The 21,984-nt window shown below is 38.9% G+C and overlaps 1 protein-coding gene across 1 annotated transcript; it reads left to right on the top strand.

Moving 5' to 3' along the window:
• Positions 1-18,532: 18,532 nt before the first annotated feature.
• Positions 18,533-21,063, top strand: LOC112166784. Its single transcript, XM_024303683.2, has 4 exons — positions 18,533-18,741; positions 19,107-19,785; positions 19,862-20,593; positions 20,681-21,063. The coding sequence occupies exons 2-4, from the start codon at positions 19,144-19,146 to the stop codon at positions 20,777-20,779; spliced, it is 1,473 nt and encodes a 490-aa protein (XP_024159451.1). The 5' UTR covers positions 18,533-18,741; positions 19,107-19,143; the 3' UTR covers positions 20,780-21,063.
• The last annotated feature ends 921 nt before the right edge of the window (positions 21,064-21,984 follow it).

The raw sequence follows: 21,984 nt of genomic DNA on the forward strand, positions 1-21,984 counted from the left end.
CATTTTCGGTTAGGATAAATATGAACTCTCTAACTCATGAATTAGTACCTTATTAGGGCTACCAAAACATGAACTAAAGGCGTAGAGCTCTAGAAATTAGGGATTTAAGCATGCAATAGTTACAACCTAAAATGTAACGATTACTTAGTTCTCTACCTAATGCCGGTTAAGGCCACTAAGTCAATTTCTCTCATTTGGTATCCATTCTTCCGACTAAGGCAAGAATGAACTCTCTAACCCTAATCATTCATTCTCGATTAAGCAACTACTTGACACACCACACTAACTACATGAAGGCAAAGGGCACAAGAAAATAGAAATTTAGGCAATCATTCATTCTCGATTAAGCAACTACTTGACACACCACACTAACTACATGAAGCTAGTGAACAAAAGAACCACCAATTGTATCACACATCACAAATATCAACACATAACAAAGAGAGTGGTTAATTCCCTAAATTCATGCATCAAGAACCAATTAGCATAGTAATTAGAGTGCACCCATATGAAAATACATTATTTATCACTTGAAAAATATGTCAATTACATCAAAATTGAGCTAGAGTTAGAAACCCTTGCCCCAAAAGTAACTACTCACAACCCATATTCATGAACATCAAAATTACAAAATTCAAATAGCAAAGAGCAGAGAAGTGTAGGAGAAAACAAGGATAGTCACAAATAGCTATGAAGCTAGCATGACTAGCCTTGAATTACAACTCCCACAAAATACCCAAATCTTGAATCTTGTAGAAATTGAGTCCCTTTAAGGATCCTTGAAGCTTTGTGTGAGCAGTCCTTCAAATCTCAAAATAAAATAGAAAGAAAAGAGGGAAAATGGAGGAAATGAGCGGTGAGTGAGAGCAGCCCATGGGCTGCCCTCTGTTTTGGTATGTGTGGCTATTGTTCTGGAGTGAGTGTCTGCGGTCGAAGAGTGAAGGGATATATATATATATAGTGGTGCAGCTGTGTTGTTGGTCTTTGAAGGGAGAGAGAGGATAAAGCTGCATGTGGCCAGTGCATGAGTTAGTTTTGGATAAGGAAGAAAAAAAAAGAAAATGGTTTGGTGCTTGATGACGTTCTAGCTGTTAAACAGCGACAAGCGTGGCCTGTGGCCCACCATTGTACCGATATTGTCCCAACTTAACCATCCGATAGGTGTTTGTTTTTAATCACAAAAGGCCTCAGTTCAATTAGGTGAGATCCACCTACTTATAAGTTATATTTTATTTGTCACTTTTCCAATGTGAGATCTTTCCTCTCCAACACGCCCCCTCACGTGCAACCTAACTCTAGGTCTGCACGTGAAATTAATTAACAATCCAATTCCCACATTAGAAATTGGGACACAAGTCTCATATTGGAGACTTAGCCAATATAACAATCCAAGGCCCACATCGGACACTTGGTAACAATCCAATCGGAATTTTCCGATGGCAATATAAGGAACCCAAATTCGGGCCCATGACAATTGGAGACGCAATTGGAGAGAGACCCGCTTTGATACCATGTTAAACAGCGACAAGCGTGGCCTGTGGCCCACCATTGTACCGATATTATCCCAACTTAACCACCTGATAGGTGTTGGGTTTTAATCACAAAAGGCCTCGATTCAATTAGGTGAGATCCACCCACTTATAAGTTATATTTTATTTGTCACTTTTCCAATGTGGGATCTTTCCTCTCCAACACTAGCTGCTACATATATAATTAAACCGAAGCTTAATTATGAAAGCATGCTAACATGCAACGTAGCATGATTAATTAATAAAAAAATTGTTTGTTTATTATTATTATTCATAATATATATATATATATATATATATATATATTCTTCTCTTCTAGCTTCCTCGAAATTAAAATACTTCCGCACACAACATCATGATTAATGGAGTTTCGCTCTCTCGTAGGTGTTGACCATGATTGACCCGCATTGACAATTTCATCATTTTCTTAGAAACTCCATTTCGCCCAATTTCGCACCAATTTCTCTCGGTTTCCGCAATTCCGCTTATTTCCTACACAATAAATAAAATTAGATTAATTACGTTATAATTGGCTCAAGGATTAGCTTATTTATAGTGTTTTAGATACAATTACATGCATAAAAATGCGTGTAATCAGCGACATTATGCCTAATGGGGTTCGATCCCATTCTTCCGTCATTCATTTTCTCTTTGTAGGGATAAAACAAGCCCATATATATCGTATCTTTTAAGTATCGAAATATTGTCTTTACACCAATTCAATGGCAACGCATTGGCACAGTGCTACTTCTAGCCAACAAGTTCATAACAAATGAGGTGTCCGGTCTTGTATTGTGTCAAGTACAATAATGTGCCTATTGCACTTAGGTAAGGCACTTCTACCAATTAATACGTCTTCGTCATCATCCTTGGGATGAAACGTATCCCTTTTAGGGTCAAGACTACGGACGACCATGGGAGTGCATCTTGACTTTATCAAAATGCCAAAGCATTCATTGACACGGTATACAAGTTCTAAATCTAGACAAAAACCATGTACTCCCAAGGTCCTTCATCTCAAACTCGAATTTCAGGTGTTCAGCGGTTTCCCTTAACTCTCAAGGGTTCCAATTATGTTTATCAACATAAACCGCAACAATTGCAAATCCGGAACTTGTCATGGAAACGCGCGGGCATAGTTCATCATATCCCTTCCCAATCAAGTAGTCACTTTAGTGAGCATTTCAACCTTATTGCAAACACGCTCCGTGGTCTAGAGCCACTTGATTTCTGTAAATGAAGTCTATAAGAACCTTCATTATATTCTGTATCGATCTAAATCCCTATAAAGATACGTAGTGACCACATTCGTAAGCTACATGTTCAGTTAGTTTGAAACTTCCAAACTGACAAGGTAGTGGAGTGCAATGACATCCATTACGAGAGAATATGTCTTCTCGTAGTCGATTCCAGGGCGTTTTGTGAGAAGCCTTGCGCCATAAGGCGAGATTACCATCTCTTTTTCTCATCACGCTATCTAACGAAGACCTAGTAGTGTCAACAGGTTTTATGTTAGGAGGTGTTGGCATATCAGGCCCAAAATCCTTCCTCTTCGTTAGTGAATCCAATTCAACCTGGATTGTATCTTTCCATTTAGACCAATCCGCTTTTCGTTGACATTCTTCGACAGAGTGAGGTTCGATATTATCATATTCTATAATTCCTTTTGCAACATGATATGCAAATGCATCATCAACAGCAAGAGAATTTCTATCCATCATCTCATGTACACTAGTGTAATTCATGGAGATCTCTCTATTCTCTGGAATTGATTCTGACATTGGAGCGTCCCCCAATGATGTCTCTTGGATATAACCATAATACGGAATATCCTCATGAGATAGATTTTGAATACCAATGATTAATGGATCAAGTTGTGCCAAACTCGCTCTCTTCCTAGAGTGAGAATCCATCGAACCTATGGGTCTCCTACGCTCTCTAGCGAAACCCATGGCCTATGACGCCATTATGCCACCTTGTGGCGTCACAATACCATCATCCATGGTGGTGGTGCCGTGCCCATCTCTTCTGGGTGGCGCCATGTCTTCTTGAGGGGACATCTATCCTTACAGGCATGTTTGCAGCAGGTATATGTGATCTTGTCAATTTTAGGAGATCAAGATGAGACATAGTGGGGACAGACCACGACAATTCCTGCCGTTCCTGTTGAACGTTGACGTTCTAATCTCCCCCTAACGATGGGAAGACTGTCTTATCAAAGTGACAATCCCCAAATCTAGCGGTAAAGGGTTCTACATAGAGGACTTATAGTTGGAGATTTATATCCAATACAAATATGCATTCATTGCAATGACCCATTTTGATGAGTTGTGGTGGCGCGATTGGCACATAAACCAGACACTCAAATATGCACAAGTACGAGATATTAGACTCGCACCCAGTTGATTACACGCATTTCTATGCACGTAATTATATCTAAAACACGAGAATTAAACTAATCTTTAAGTCAATTATTATGTAATTAATCCATTTTTATTTATTGTATAGAGAATAAGTGAAGTTGCGGAAACGAGATAGAATGATGCCAAAATGGTGAAGATTTGAGTTTCCAACAAAAGGACGAATTGTCAACACGGTCAACTATGGTCAATACAAGCTAGAGAGCAAAATCCGACTACCCTTAACAATATATGTGGAAATATTCGAGTTGTGGAAAGTGGGAAGGAAAGAAAAATAGAAAAGAAGAAGAGAAAGAAATGCAGCATCATTCATTAATTAAGTGAGCAATTAACTTAATTAAATGAAACAAAGCACTAGCAGCATAATTGCTTAATTATGAATCCCAAAACCCACGTGCACTTTCTTTCTTCTCTCTTTAACCATTCCAGCTTTTTCTCTTCTTAGCCACACAACCACCACCACATGCCAGGCCACACTTTTCCTCCTTCTCACGAAATGATCCCAGCCGCCCAAATAAATCAATCTCTCCTCTCTCTTTCTTGAACGGCCACCATTCCTTATTCTTTCTCACCCTACAGCTGCAGACCCATATAAATTCCCTTACCTTCTACAGCGCCGAATTGGACAGTTTTCCATAGGGGAAGGGCTGCTGCCCTTCCACTCCTCCCCTTCTATTTCTCTTATTTTCTTTACTTTTCTTGTGGGTATTTAGAGGATTTCTCACTCAAACTTCAAAGAATCATCATCAAGAGCACCACACCTCTATTTTGGGTAGTAGGGTGAAGAAATTACTTAGTTCATACTAACTCATAGCTAGAAGTGACCAAGCTAACTCTTCCCTCTCTTCCTTATTATCTATTCCATAATTTTATTTGCTATTGAAGATGTATTTGACTATGGATAGTGAGTAGTTCAATTTTGGGAGTTAGGTTGTGAAGCCCTAACTCATTTTGTATAAATATTGATGCTTTAATTTTAATAAACACAATTTTCATTGTGTATGCTTTAAATCTGAATTTATTGGTCCTTAGAAGCATGTTTCTAGGCTTTGTCAACCTTTGAAATTATGTTGTGGGCAATTGTGATGAATAGATTGATAAATTGACAACTTATTAGTCTTGTGGCATCTAGGATTTAAGTGTGATGACCACGAGCTAACTTAATTGTAGCTAAGCTTGCTTGGGTCTCTATTATCTTGCTCTCTAGGCCTCTAATTTTGGATATTGCGGCTTTAACCGGCGTAATACCCAAATTAGAGAGTTGATTGTGGCCTTAACCGGCATAATCAATACACCGAAAGGATAATTAGTTTAGTAGCCTTAACCGGTACTAGATACGGGACTCGACACATATAGGAAATGCATGCATTTGTGAAATTGGCATCGATATTTGCAAGAGAGTTAGTGTGAATCATCCGACACTCCCATGTTCCCATTAATTTGAAAACCCAAATTTAATTTTCTAGTTCGTTAATTAGTTGTTTAGTTTACTTTTCGGTTGCGTTTAGTTTAGTTAATCCACAATTCAAAACTTCCTACAATTTTCGACTCATTTGTTTATATCCACCACTAGGCTCTTAGTTTTGATTAGGCTTTGGTGAAAACCAAAGCCGAGCATTGCTAAGGCTTGGTGCCTTAGAATAACATTTTATTTATTTTTTTTTTTTTTCCTTTATTTGCTTAGTGACTCTAGTTCCGACTATCCAAGGATTGTGGGTTAGCCACTAATCCCCGTGGTACGATAATTTTGGGCTCAATACTTCCCTATCTTGACAATGATATGTACGCTTGCGTAAATGTGTATCCAAGTCACCAGTCACTAACTGTAACGCAAATAAAAGTTGAGTGGCTATGAGTCGTAGACGAATTAGCATAGCTGCATGCGATATTGCATAACCCCAAGCGAAAATATTAGTACGCATTACCAGTGTCTGGGTTACTATCGTAGTCGTTTAATGGTGACTTTTCCGCGAGACCATTGGAGTGTGTATATGGGAATATGATGCCTAATATCAATCCTCAATGATATGCAATAGTCATCGAAAATTTTCAATGTAAACTCTCTAGCATTATCAAGTTGAATTGACTGAATGGGATGATCCGGGTAGTGAGCCCGTAGCCATATGATCTGGGCCAGGTGTTTATCATAAGCAGCATTATGAGTGGACGATAGAGCGATAGGTGACCAGCATGTCTATGTGTCAACCAACACCATAAAACATCTAAACAGTCCACAAGTTGGTTGAAGCGGTCCACATAATCCCCTTGGATTGTATGTAAGAATTGAAGATTTTCTTTAGTGTCCTTTGCATAGGATGGTCTCGATCCTAATTTTGCTAAAGAGCAGGCTTTACATAACGAAATATGGGCTTTAGAAACAAGCAATGAGGATATTGGTTGAGCCATAAAGTCACAAGTGACTGCAGAAGTAACAAGAGGAGGCGAATTAGGGGTATGGCGTCAATGCCATATAGTGGCCACAGGGGGTAGGCGGCGCCGGCCATGTGTGGTCGATTTTGCACAGTCATGGCGCCGTGAGGCATAGGTGCAGCTCCTCGAACCAATTTTTGGTTCTTACTTCTCTTCGTTCTGAAGAATGGATGTCCATGTGAAGTCTTTAATATACGGATCATCATATCACGACCTGGGTGTCCCAAACGGTCATGTCAAAGCCTATATGTGTCATAATCCCATAAGTCATCTCTCATGACATGGTTGGATTCAATGATGCAAATAGTGGTTGCATACAACCCACTAGAGCAACACATAAGTTTCTCTAAGACTCGTTTATGTCCGTAGTCATTAGAGGTGATGCAAAGGAACTCTTGTCCATTCTCACAATGTGTTTTCACATAAAAACCATTGGCTCTTATATCTTTGAAATAATAAAGTTCCAATTTAAGATATGTCCAAGACATGAGATAAAATAAATCGACACTTTATTAATAATAGCTAATGATTACATCAAAGTTTCGTGACCAAAATTTAATCCAATATTAAAAATCAAACTTTAGACAAATTGTAGTCACTCAATCCGTTGGGTAACTCTAATTAAATATGACCAGGTAAGTAGGAAGAGATGTCGGTGGAGCGAGGCTCACTTAATTACCACTAATCTCAAGCTACTTTTCTAGACATCATAATTAATTAGATGAGCCTGGTGAGAAAGAGTTAATCCAATAAGTCATTTTATTGATTAAGGCATAATTGCCATTACATAATTCTTGGAAAGTAAAAAACTATACTAATAAAATTTGCGGTATTTTGTCTATCGCCAGATTTAAAGTCTTCCATAGCTCTATATCTTGATCACCATTGATCAGGTGCTCCTTAAAATACCATGAAGAGGATGCTCTCTTGATTGAGATGTATTGACGCAATACATATGTTTCCTAGGACCAATGGCGTTGGAATAGTGCTACCATGGCCAAAAGTGGCGCCATGGTGTCCAACCTTATACCCTCAACATCATGACTCCTATGGTCACGTACGTTAGGGTTTTCTCAATCAATTTGTTCTTTTGTGATTTTCCACAATCATGCATCAATGATCTGATGTGGAGAGATTCCGAATAATATTTCATAACTCTTTCAAAGTTTAGAGAAGCGGATATTATTCCATCGTGCTTTTAAGTTCAGAAAATAGTGAACGTTACTAAAACATTTACGAGGCGCAACCCAAAGGTTCTTAGCGGTATCCTCATTCATGTACTCAAACTGGAGGGCCATCTCCATATGGCACTTCATCAGGGTAATTGCCCTGAAATTATCTATCTCAGTTTGAGAGCCTTGAGTGGTTCCTTTAGAACAAGACTCCTGGATTGTAGGCAATAAATAAAGGGCAATTAGGTGGAACTCAACATTATGAGCCTACATGAAAATATCCCGTGCCCGTAGAATCCAATGGAGTAAAATTGAGCTCCTTCAAGTCTAACATCCTGGAAGGGAAAGAAAGAATGTATTTAGTTTAGGAGTCAATGCTTCCACGAAAACTAATATAAGATTTCTGAGTCTTAATGCTACCAAGAAATTGATTTCCAAGAATATTTGGATTAGACCGAAAAAATGATGTTTATATGGTCATAAATCGATTCTTACATAAGCTCTTAGTCTGAAGCTTACGAACACTCTTAGTCCGTAATATTTCGATTCTCACGAACGCTCTTAGTTCGTGGTTTACGAACACTCTTAGTTCTTATATCGTAAATCCCCACGATTCCGCTTTTCAAAGAATCGAACTCACGTTATAAGAAAGGTGGGATGTAGAACAAGGGAGGTTGCAAGTCCCCAAGAAAAATAAAGAAGAAATTTAAATTTCAGAAAGCGGGAACTTTAATTTAAAACTTACTTGTTGAAATTCGGAGCAGATTTACTTCTGAACAGCTTTCACTTCGATTGGTGTACAGGTCTCAACACAACTCCGATAAGGCTGAAATTCTGAAGTCAGATAGAAAAGACAAAGACGAACAACTTTGATGAAGGAAGGATTTTGATCTGAGGTCCCGATCAAAACGTTTGGAGGAGTGCAAGAAGGCTAATCTGCACAGGAACGAGCGTCCTGCTGTGCTGCAGGGGCAGCAGGCATGCGGCGATGCTGCAGGGGTAGTAGGCAGCACACGGGTGCGTAAGGGGCTGCAAGGGCAGCGTGCAGCATAGGTGGGCAGCAGCGGCTAGGCTAGCTTGGGCTAGGTGCAATGGTGGAAAAGGTGATGTTGAAGAGAATTTCAGTTTTTGGATTTTTGGTTTTTGTGGTTAGAACTCGTGCTGATCATGTTTAAGAATGAGAGAAATTGAGAAGATTGATGAGAGAATTGTGTGTTTCATTATTGAGAATAGGAGCCCTAGATATAAGGATTACAAAGTACATGTTCTAATGATACAAGGAAAACTAATCCGAGTAGGACTAGGAATTCTAGAACCTTCTCTCCTATTTCAATCATGGAACTACTCCTAGTTTGATTAGGCACATAAAGCTGATTTCCTTCAACAAGTTGCAAATTGTGCAGGTTGGAAAGAAGGAGGTCAGTTATTGTTTATATTTTCTATTTGTCATTTCAATATAGTCATCATATTGCACCTAACTCATGTTCTTTGGTACTTCAACATCAAATGACTACATTTTACCTTCTGCGCGCATTTCTATTTTGAAAGTTCAGGTATTCTTACTTAGATAGGCAGGGTGTTATCTAATACTGTAATTGTTATTTTCTGTTGTGCTGTTACTTCTGCAGACTTTTCTCCTTCTGGTAACATCTTTTCTTTGTGACTCTTCTCTCACCAGCGTCTTCCTTAGGCAGCCAAAGAGCGAGCAATTACCAAATTCAGTTATCTAATGTAAGAGTCAGATGATGCTTTTGAGTTTTGATACTGGAACTCAACAATTGTTATTTGCATAAAGCACCAGTTATATATTCTGAAAATCATGTGCTTCACAACACCAATGACTGTGATTCTGTCATTGTATACGCATGTAAGCAGTCTTCCTTTTATATTGTGCAGTATTTAAAATGTTGTGCGGGAATACTAAGTGCAATGTATTCTTAAGTTGGATCTTCAAACCTACAAGATTTGATAATTGGTAGAGTTGGTTGTTCAACTGTGTGACTAAGTACAGCACATGGCAACTGTAGAAGTGCACATCAACCTCAAATGTGGATGGGGAATGATGCATAAATGAATTATTTGTGGTTACTTCTAGTTCAGTGCACGGTTCTCATGCTTATTGATTTCCTTTTTCATTTCTATATGTTGGCGGGTTGAGCATGCATTTAGCTGGTTTTGATAGAACATTTGCTTCTAGATGATGTCGCCTAACAGTATGATGTTCTTGTCCTGTGATATTACATAATGTTAGATGTTCAAATTTTAGGCTCTCTTTAGCCCTACATATGCCCTAAAAATAATTAAATACAGAACCAAGTGACCACAAATCCATTGCATCTTCACCATCAGTAGCTATAATAGAAGCAGTAGTCTGAGCAGGAAAATGTACTCAAGAACCTAACGAGTTAATCAGAAATCCAGGTCAATCATTTTTTCATTCTGAAAATGGTAGAATTGACCAGCATATTAGGAGGTTTCCTTTTAATTCTAAAATCCAGGACTTCCATTTCCACGGATTAGATCCCCACACAAATGGAATTTGGTCAACAAGGAGGAATCCACCAAGGACAAAATATATATGATCATATATGCACAACAGATTGAGAAATTAAATTAAAGAGGATTTCTTGCCTTTCCTATGTAATCCCCTTTGCTTTTAAGTCTACAGGTCACAGCAGGACCATAAGTTTCAACCTAGTTAAGGAATCCCTTTCCAAAAGCTAAAATGGTGGACCTTAACATGCAATGGCCGGCTCTTGCTTTCATGATTTACTTTTATTACTTTCAGTTGACCCTGTCTTCTCTTGGAGTAGACTCGTGTTTTCTGTACCTTTGTACATATAGCATTCTTGGAAGTTCAAAGCTCAGTCCCTGTTGGGATTGATAGCAGATTATGCAGCAATATAGAAATATAAGAACAACAAAGGGACACCAGAATTTAACGTGGAAACCCTTCAATGTGAAGGGAAAAACCACAGGACAATCTCCGAAGAACTTCCACTATGAAAATGGGATTACAATCACCAATCTCTCTAGAACACTATAGGAAAATCTCTTTAGAGAAACACTCTTGGATGCACACTCTATGCAGATTGTAAAAGAAGGATTGCTTTCTTTCTTCTCTCCTTTTGCAATGAATACTCACTCTCTATACAGCTAAGACTACGGGAGGTTTTAATACATATAGCTGATGACTTCTTCCATTCACGTACCAAACCCTTCTAGTCTTTCTTGGGAAGAGAAGAGATGACCAAATTAACTCCAGCTGCTGCATGCTTTTCTTTTAGGAAATTGAAATGTCCCCTCTTTCTTTTCTTTTTCTTTTTCTCCAAGACAAAGTCTAACTTGGGTTATAACACCTATTAATTAGATGTCTAGCATGAGGAGGGAATTCCAACAGTCCCTATTTCGATTATCTACGAACTATATGATTTCATTTATTTCGTCAATTTGTTCTACTTGTAGAAAGAAATTGCAACGTGCTTTGATCACCAAACCCAAACAATAACCAGAGTCTTGTTATAAAACAGAAAAATTTCTGAGAGGGAGAGAGAGTTTGGACACAGAGAATCAGATTGTGTGTCATATTCATCTCACCATGAAGAGCCTTATATAGGACTACATGGTGTACACAAAAGGGTAATGCTTAATTACAATTCAATCACTCCTACAATTACAACCTATCAATCACCAATCTATAGGGATAGGCACCTATTACTCATCATCTATTTACATGATTATCCACAAATATTTACAACACTCCCCCTTGGATATTCCATGTCAATAGTGTTGCATAGACTGAGCGCTTCTAAGTTGCCTCGTCAAAAACCTTGCCAAGTAATAAAAACCCTGTGGGAAAAAAACAACCTTGGTCGAAGGAGAAAAAGAGCACAACGCGCTTGAGTGTAGAGTAGCAGTATCACAGCTTTAGAGATAGGTGAAGTCTTCTTATCAGCACCATAAGTAGGTAGTATGTCTACGAGAGGGATGCATTAGAGTTGCTACACCAAAACCTTGCCCGGTAAACCCAGTGGGAGAAACCCGTGGTCGAAGGGAAAAGATGAGCAAATGCATATATGTCAAATCAAAGCATCTTCAGGATGTACTATAATTGGGGTGACCATGCTAAAGATGTGCCTCGTTAAAACCTTGCCAGGTAACAAAACCCAGTGGGACAAAATAACCCTAGACGAAGGACAAAAAGAGTACACGATGGTCAAGTGGGTATGCTTCAGGATACTCCCCCTGATTTCGACTCCCCTTGAAAATTACAAGTTAGGTAATTCAAATAGTTTACGTAGACCAATATCTTGAACATGCTTCTGGAATGTATACTTTGGTAGTGACTTGGTGAAGAGGTCTGCATGATTGTCTTCAGTTCAAATCTGCTTAACTTCAATCTTCTGATGCTCTTGTTGTTGCTGATTGAAGGAGAACTTCGGTGCAATATGTTTGGTGTTGTCTCCTTTGATGAAACTCATCTTTATCTGCTCTATGTAAGCAGCATTATCCTCGTAGATAATGGTTGGTTCATCAGTGGTGGAATGCAGTCCACATGTGCTTCGAACATGTTTTGTAACGGCTTTTAGCCATGTACATTCACATACTGCTTCGTGAAGAGCTAGTATCTCAGCATGATTCGAAGAGGTAGCAACAAGTGTCTATTTCGTAGACCTCCAAGAAATTGTAGTATTCCCAATGGTAAAGACATAACCAGTCTGGGAACATGCCTTGTGCGGGTCTGATAGATAGTCTATATCAGCATATCCAACAAGGCGAGCATCATTCTGAGGATCAAGGGGGTTTGATCAATTCCTTGATGCATAGGGATAGAATAAGCCCATATCCGCTGTACCTCTAAGGTAGCGAAAAATGTCTTTTATGCCATTTCAGTGGCAGCGTGTTGGCGCAGAGCTATATCTAGCTAACAAGTTCATTGAATGAGATGTCCTGTCTAGGTCATTAAGCCAAGTACAATAATGCGCCTATTGCACTTAGATATGGGACTTCTGGCACCAATATCTCTTCGTTATCATCTGCAGGATGATACGGTTCTCTTTAGACTTCAGACGACCATGGGTGTGCTTGCTTTTATCCTCATTAAAGTATCTTAACATCTTCTGGATGTAATTTGGTTGATGGACCAAAATTTCATCTGCACTGCGCTCGGGCTCCAGGTCGAGACAATAATTTGTTCTCCCAAGGCCTTTCATCTCAAATTCCAACTTCAGGTGCTTTGCGGTTTCCTTGATTTCTTCAGGAATATCAATCAAATTCATGTATTTGACATAGACCGCCACAATTCCAAACTAGGAACTTGTTTCCTTAATAAACACTCATGGGCATAGTTTATTATTCATATATCCCATCCCGATTAAATATTCACTTAGACGGTTATACCACCTCCGTCTGGATTGTTTCAATCCATAAAGTGAACGCCTCAAAACTAATGAAGAGCGTGTTCCGTGGTCTAGAACTATTTGCATCGGGTATATTAAGTCCTTCTGGAACTTTTATGTATATCTCTGTATCGTGATCGCCATAGAGATAAGCTGTGACCACATTCATAAGCTGCATATTTAGTTTTTTGGAAACTACCAAACTGAAAAGGTAGTGGAACGTTGTGACATCCATTACGGGAGAATACGTCTCCTCGTAATCAACCACAGGGCGTTGAGAAAATTATTGTGCCACTAGACGAGCCTTGTGTATCACAATCTCGTTTTTCTCATTACGCTTCCTTACAAATACCCATTTAAATTCTACGGGTTTAACATGGGGAGGTGTAGGAACAACAGGTCCAAACACCTTTCTCTTTATCAAGGAATCTAATTCGACCTGGATTGCTTATTTCCTTTTTGGCCAGTCGTCTCTTCGTTGAATTTGATCAACAAAGCAAGGTTCGAGGTCATCGCATATTATAGTTTCGGTGGCCACCGCAAATAATAATATATCATCGATGATAATATCAACCCGATTCCAAATCTCACTAAATTTACCGAGATTTCTCTATTCTCGGGAGTGGGTTCAAATGTTGGAGCGTCCCCCAACATCGTCTCTTCTGGGACAGACCCATAATCCGGATTTATCTCATGAGATGGATCGGTTTGAGATTGCGATGTTAAGGGGATTCATTTGTGCTAAGTTTACCCTCTTCTGGAGATAAGAATCCTTCGAAACTAATGATCTACCTCACTTCAGGGCAGGGACATATGACTGGTTAGCCGCCATGGTCGTACCTCGTCCATCTGGGACGACACATCCTACAGGGACGTCTATCCTTGCAGGCACATTTGCAGCAGGTATATATGATCTCGTCACTTTAGCTAGATCAGAGAAAGCGTCTGGCATATTTTGGGCTACACTCGATAGATCTAGAATTCTCCACACTTCATTATCACATTGTGCGGTTCGGGGATCAAGATGAGACATAGTGGGGACATTCCACGTTAATTCACGTCGTTCATCAGGAACGGTAACGTTCTTATCTCCCCCTAACGGCGGGAAGACTGTCTCATCAAAGTGACAATCCGCAAATCTAGCGGTAAAGAGATCGCCTGTCAAGGGCTCGAAAGAGCACATAATGAATGTGATTCATAATCGACATGTATGCCCATCCTTTGTTGAGGACCCAATTTTGTACGTTGTGACGGCACAATTGGCACGAGGACTGCATACCCAAATGCGCGTAAGTGCGAAACATCAGGTTCGTACCCAGTCACCAACTGTAACGCGGAGTAAGGTTGGATAGCAGTGGGCCTCAATGGGACCAACATAGCTGCATGCAAGATTGCATAGCCCCACACAAAAACTAGGAGCTTGGTGCGCATTACCAAGATTCTATTTGCGAGACCATCTTGGGTGTGAACATAAGGAACTATATGTTCAGCATCAATCCCAAGGGATATGCAATAATCATCGAAAGACTTCGATGTAAACTCTCCGGTATTATCAAGTCTTATAGACTTTATGGGATAATCCGAGTGGTGAACCCTCAATTTCATGATCTGGGTGAGAGTTTAGCAAAAGCAGCGTTTTCTTGTGGACAATAGTGTAACATGTGATCTCTTTGTCGATACATCAACCAAAACCATTAATATTTAACTGGTCCACATGGTGGTTGGATATGTCCACAAATTTCCCTTGCATTCTGTGCAGAAAAATGGTGGTGTATGTACTAGTCTTTGCATATGATGGTCTAGTATGGCATAGCGTGTCATTATATACAAGACCCTTATTCAGAAGGGGGTGCACCTGCGATGAATTGAGGATACGGTGCATCATAGTTTGACCTGGGTGTCCCAAAAGGTCATGCCATAGCAAGTAGTTGCTTGAATTAGTTAGCTTCTAGCTAACAGATTTCAATTTTCTCCCATGTACGCTTCTGGCCACACACTTGGAGGTTATGCAAAGATATTACACTCATTTTTCTCAGTGATTTCAACGTGGTAACCGTTGGTTCGAATATCCTTAATACTCAATAACATTCTTCTGGAACGTGGAGATTATAAGGCCTCATTAATGGTAGGTTCAGTACCATTGGACAACATATAATGGGTTTTGCCATAACCCTCTATCAGGTTGGATTGGCCTGATACGGTTGTCACAGAGGTATGAATAGACAATAAGTTTGAAAAATATCTCCGATCTGGGAGTATGGTGTGCGTAATAGCACTTTCAACCAGACAACAAACTTCCCCACAGAATATGCCTATTCATTTATTTAATTCAATGGATCACATGTATGAATAAGTTTATTGAATTAAATATATTCGAACATAACCACATTTCTATAATCCAAAATAATTGAAAACATAAATCACCAAAATCCGAAGATGTTTCATTCATTAAGATGAAATAGATTTGGCACAAGGGACCAATTATACCCATGTCTTCGAGTTCTAATCCTCGGTATGTTCAGTAACTGCCTGAAAATCCATGATCTCTAGTGTAGAATCGATAGAAAATGACCCTTTAATAAAGTTGGTATTTCGAGTTCCGCGACCAGCGTAATACTCATCTACTGCTTCGGCTATCGCACAACAGGTGCGGGACCAGCAGTCAATTCCTCCACATCGATAGCAAAGATCATGCTGATCGGTGGTGACAGGCCGGACCAATGTTCCTTTCAACTTGGGCTTGCTGAGTTATGGCATCATGGTTCCTACCACGTGGAGCCTAATTACGTGGCCTCTTGGACTTTGGCCAAGTGGCAGACGGTCATGTGGGTTAATTTCGTTCTGCCAATCATGTCTTGCTTCAAGCAAGAAATGGTCATCTGATGGTGAAAGTGCTCTTCCAGAGCGACCCAAAGAGTTTGTATATCCTCTTCATCGGATACCCAATTTGGAGTGTTTACTCCATATTTTTGAAAATTATGGCACTCATATTAAAAGCCTCAATGATGACATTGTTAGCATTGATTGTTGATCTTATCTTCTTTGCAGTCAGATGAATTTTCACATCTTGAGTTCACTTTAGATAGTTTCTTCTGGAGACCTCCAAAGCAACAAAATCAAACATGTTGAGATTTGACATTTCTTACAGGAAAGGAACAAATAATATTAGTGCTTTGGGTAATATCATCCATAAGCAAGTAATGAGAACTTCAGGTTCTATAACATGGTATGAAAAATCGGATTAGACATGTAAAATCTACTGGTTTTATCATGTGTGGTGAATTTATGAAGGAAACTTCAAGTTTCTTAAATGGCATTATCGAAACTACAAGTTCGATTTATGTATGAACTACGGGTTCATTTAGAACTTCTAGTTCATTAGGTACCTGCATTTTCTACACATATATTCTAGTGCGAAAATTTAGACAAGTAACACAATAATATTGAATAAAGTAAATTGTAATAATATCTCACAAATTGGATAAAAATCACAAATCAATTGAGATATTAATTGCATGCTAGTAATATAACAGATTAATTATCATACAATTATGTAAATAAATGCTTCTGGCAATTAATTACACATATTAGATATGGAGAATTTATTTACAATATGAAATCATTTTTCCTTTTATTTTGATTCTGCTGGACCAAAGAAGGAGTGGGCTTGATAGTGAAGCCTATCGGGCTTAGTCTGCGGGCTTGTGACCCGGGCTTTCATGCGTAAGTCAAATGGTGTGTGAGGCCTGCTGGGCTGCTTGGTCCCACGGAGGGAGAGTGGGCCTACTGGGCTCAAGCTGGTTTGCCAAGGAATGAAAAATTATTACTCAACCCTTTCGGTAACTCCAATTGAATACGACCAGGTAAGGAAAGATGAGGTTTAGGTGGAGCGAGGCTCGCTTAAGTACACGGCCTCATCTGAACCTTTCCTAGACATCGCATCCAACTGGATGAGCCTAGTTTGAGAAGATTCATAACTTTTGTCATGGTAACATGTAGTGAGCTTCTATTCTGGCCTTGCAACTTGGGCCTGAGCTTCTGGCTCGGATTTGTTGTTGTGACTTTGGGCTTGATTTGAGCTTCTGACTCAGCCACATTTAATATTCACAATTATAACATAACCAAATTCAATATATGTTATTAAATCGTAACATAAATATATTAATGCAGCGGTTATATACCTAAGGAAATGGGTTCAAATCCCATTAATGCTTCTGGCATTATGTACAGGTAATAAATTTGGCAAATGCTTCTGGCATAATGTTTATGTAATAATCACGTAATAATTTAGCCAATAATGCTTCTAGCATAAAGAATTATAATGGCATAATTCAAATTAGTGTAACCAAAATTTAAGCCCATAATTCTTCTATCATAATTCACGCAATAATTCAGAATTGTCTCAATGTGATAATGAAGTGATTGTGGTAATGAGCATAAATTACAATGGCAATTGCTTTGGATAAAATCAATCAAAATCAAATCACAGGTTGAATCAATTGATCAATCACCAATTATATGGAGTTGAATCTGCTTATGGCAGTATTAATATTAAATGGTGTTGATAAATTCTAGCTAGCCATAGTGGCATAGTGGACAATGTGCTAGGCTAATGCATGATGTGGCTAGGTTCGAATCCCAGGAGCAGCATAATCCCTTTTCTTTTTGCTTGTTTTTTAATTGGAATGCACTATATGGTACTACTGGACCAAATGCTTCAAATCCAAGAATCCTAACCTTTTTTTTTCTTTTCCAACCAAACAATCCAAAGCCAAATAAACCAAGACACATAAACGAATATATATAAATATGTATATACCAAATATTAGGGTTCATGCATCATGGTGATTGTTCATATTCAATCATTAGGCTCAATAAACATGAATATGAAATTAGATTTTGGAAAACATTACTTGATGAAGGACGGATAAATCTTCAGTTTATGTGTGCAGAACTGAGAAGGTTGTCTTCTCAGCCAATCCAAGAGCTATTCGCCTCTTCTGGACAGCTCCCACTTCGAATGGTGTACAGGTCTCAAAACGACTCCAATAGGGCTGAAATTTGGAGGTCAGATAGAAGAGGCAGAGACGAACAACTTTGATGAAGGAAAGAATTTGATCTGAGGTCCCGATCAAGATATTTCGGGGCGTGCAAACAGGCTGCAGCAGGGGGGGGGGGTTTCTTGGCTAGAACTTTGGTTAGAGCTTCGTGCTGATAACGTGTTATAAAACAGAAAAATTTCTGAGAGGGAGAGAGAGTTTGGACACAGAGAATCAGATTGTGTGTCATATTCATCTCACCATGAAGAGCCTTATATAGGACTACATGGTGTACACAAAAGGATAATGCTTAATTACAATTCAATCACTCCTACAATTACAACCTATCAATCACCAATCTATAGGGATAGGCACCTATTACTCATCATCTATTTACATGATTATCCACAAATATTTACAACACTTGTATTTTAAGAGAAATCAGAAATCTACAATGCCACAAATTTCTTCTTCGTTAAGTAGTTGCCCTTTTGCACTCAAAAAAGAAAAAGCACTTCCCTTTTGAAAAGCTTAAAGTGGTGTGCCATGACATGGAGGATGGCTTTTCCAGACTCATGCTCTTCTTCTTGTATTGAGATTTGAGAGTGATTCAGAGCATATTGTAGCAAACAAAGTTTTATCGCTGGGAGTGGCTCATCTCTGAAATACTACTACCTTGTAGCCTTTCTCTCCTAGGTTTCAGAACTCTAAGTACTGCCGCAGCCTGGACAGTAGTAAAGTTTTCAATATTGGTAAGCTCCCAAAATAGAACAAGTTTTGTGTATGGTATTTCTCTATTTTTTTTTTGTTTAGAAAGACTCCATTCAGGAGTCCTAATGTTTCTGTTTCTTTCTGGGTCAACATTCCGTATTTGCATGTGACATTTTAGGAGGTTTATTTTTTTCTTTGGCAAAGATTTTAGGAGGTGTAGTAGTTTTAGTTTAGGATTTTGGACACTAAAAAACCATTAGTTTTTCCTGTTTGTTTCTTTATTGTGTTTTAGTCTTTATCTGATGTAAGAGCTTAACTTCAAGCTCGATCATCTTCAGCGCTTCAATTTAAGCAGGAAACAACATATATTCTTGTACCAATTGCTCATGGAGTTAATTTGTAACAGGAAACAATAACAAAGCTGAATTTACAACTTATCTTCCATGGCTCAAGAAGTATCAGATGCGAAGAATATCAGCTTGAAGGCATTAGTGGACAAGGGGAGAAACAGAGTTATCTTCGTAGAGGCCGAGAATGATTTCATTGATGTTCTCTTCAGCTTTTTGACATTACCAATGGGAAAAATTGTCAGGCTTGCCCGCGACCATTCAACACCACTGGAAATAGGTTGCATGAACAGATTGTATCAGAGTATTGAGAAGCTTGATGTGCAGGTTTTCAGGTCCAATGCATGTAGAGACATGTTGTTGCTTCCGCACAGTGCAGCTAACTGTCATTGCAAGAACCTCAAATTGAAAATTACTGACGATGCTGAGCCAACACGGTTTCGCTGCAGTGGTTATAGTTCTCATAACTCCTGCTTAAGTTATTATGCAACGGTTACTTGCCCTTCATCTGTACCGCCTTACTACTGTCAGCATGCCATGAATTCTCAAGTATATCTTTCAGTGGACGATTCTCAAGTTGGAGGGGTCTTTGTAAAAGAAGGAGCCAGGGTTATAATTACTGATGATTTACAAGTGATACCCCCATTAAGTGCAGCTAACATTTCCTTGTTTACCAAGCTTGGAGCCACGAATAGCAATACCACTGAGGAGCTAACTTTTAATATTGGAGTCGAGCAGGTAATTTTTTAGTATGCCTTATTTTTTGTTAGTACTATACCTGTGCCATGGTTTCTAATGTAAAAGTATTTTCCAGGTTTTGAATTTGCTTGTGAGCTCATTTGTATCCAAAACGCCATTCACTGAAACTCTGCTGAAGTCTAATCCTGTACCAAAATTAGGTGGTGTGAATTTCAGTCAAGGAAAATGTATTGAATCTCAAGTTTCAGGGGCCTCGATAAATGAGGAAAAAGAAAACATCTCTGTCAAGCTCGTAGTGAGTAAATCCAAGAATGTGGTTTGCTACGCAGAAGTAGGTGAGGATTTTGTTAATTTGATCTTCAGTTTCTTGACTCTTCCACTTGGGTTTATATTAAAGCAGATGCTGGATTCCCCTTGGAAAGGATGTATTGATCAGTTGTGCAAGGGTGTCCTGGATTTTGATGAGAAATTTTTTAAGTCAACTTACCGCAAGGAATTGCTATGCAATCCCAAACTTATTCCTGGGTTCAGCTATGAGAACAATCTTTTAGGAATTGAGGAGGCAGAATACTATATGTTTTCTGATCGTAAGTTGACTTCTGATAGATCCATTATCCCTTCTAACCAGTCCTCTCAGGCAATTAAAGTTAAATTTTTGGACCCCAAATCCCACGGTGATAAAGATACAAGTGCTCAGGGATTCTTAAAAGAACCAGCAATTTTCATAGTAGCTGACAATTTGGATATAAGGCGAGTATCTCCAATCTTTCAACTGTCTATTCTTAATGATTTGAAGGTACATTTCACTGATATTGAGGATCGAACTGTGCATGTTGGCAAGAACGAGGTGAGTTTAATAAAATTTTCTTTAAACTCTAATTTAAGCCATTAGCTAGGCTGATCAATTTATTATAAATTGTTGTCAACTTTGCAGGCTTTGCGTCTTTTGGTGGCTTCTGTTGTTTCTGACTCAGTTCTAACCAATGCTTTCCTACGAAAGCCACAGGAGCCATCAATTAAGCGAGAGCAATGAGGAGTACTTAAGAAGAGGAGTTGCTTTTGTTGCTACTACATCTAATTAAGTATGCGTTTTGGTTTTTAAGAACAACTTCCATTTGTAGCGACCATAGTCTGCATATTTGGGTGCGAACTCTTTGGTCATGTTTTCGTTGCGTAACTTTGTGTTGTAAGAATATGTATTTTGCTATTGTGTCAAGACTTGAGAGCTCTCTCTGTGCCTCTCTCTGCTTTCATTAGTACTTAAATATGAACTTGTACTAGCTATGATAACTTAAGACTTGTTAAGTTGTGTTCTAATCATATCTAAGTACCTTTGTTTCTTGATGGTTCTTGATCAGCTAGCCATGATATGCTCAAAGAAGGAAATCTCTGTTCTTTTCAGTCACTTATATATGAGATGCAATTCACCTCACTCTCTAGAAATAGTGGTGTGGATTGTGTTGTGTTGATTGACTTGATTCACGACACAATATTTCTGACCTTAGAAATAGGTCTTGATTCTCATGTACAATATCAGTTTGCATCATTCTGACCTTTTAAATACGACTTGCTTCTCATGTACAGATCACATTACATCATCCTAAAACAACTTGGCCTTTTTAATTTGTTAAAATTTCCATCTCATTCACTTCCTCCAGTTATTTTGCTCGGTGTTGTTATTGCAAGCTTTGTGTCTGTTGGCGGTGTCTTTTGTTGGTGATTCTGTTCTCACTGATGCCTTCAAAAGGCAGCCCCAAGTAAGAAATGAAGAAAGCTTGGTTATCTAATACAAAACAGAACCACCAACATGGACATTGTGTTTGCACGTCCTTCACTGAGGGTTTGGCTTCGGCATGCTTGTAGTTTAAGCCAAATGTTATCCGATGGTGTATTTAAAATGCATGCTTCCTACTGCTTAGCCGGTCACAACCAAGTGTTTATCTCCGTTGACTTCACAACAAATATGCACACAATATGTTTCTCTCTCTCAGGTCCTTAACCTCACTTTCCGGGAACAAAGTTGGTGGCATATGACCAAGCATTGTTGTTAACAGGGTCAGCCAAGTGATCGGCGAGGTTTTCTATTGGTCCATTTCCGGTGACAATTGGCTTGCACGAAAAATCCGAACATAGAAAACATGGCCCATTCTTTAGCTCCTTTTTGAACTTGCTCATTTGTGTTTCTTGTCATGTCCTACCCAACCCAATCTAGGCCTCATCAACGGGCCGGGCCGGGCC

Source organism: Rosa chinensis, chromosome 5, assembly GCF_002994745.2.
Source record: "Rosa chinensis cultivar Old Blush chromosome 5, RchiOBHm-V2, whole genome shotgun sequence".
Taxonomy (NCBI): Eukaryota; Viridiplantae; Streptophyta; class Magnoliopsida; order Rosales; family Rosaceae; genus Rosa; species Rosa chinensis.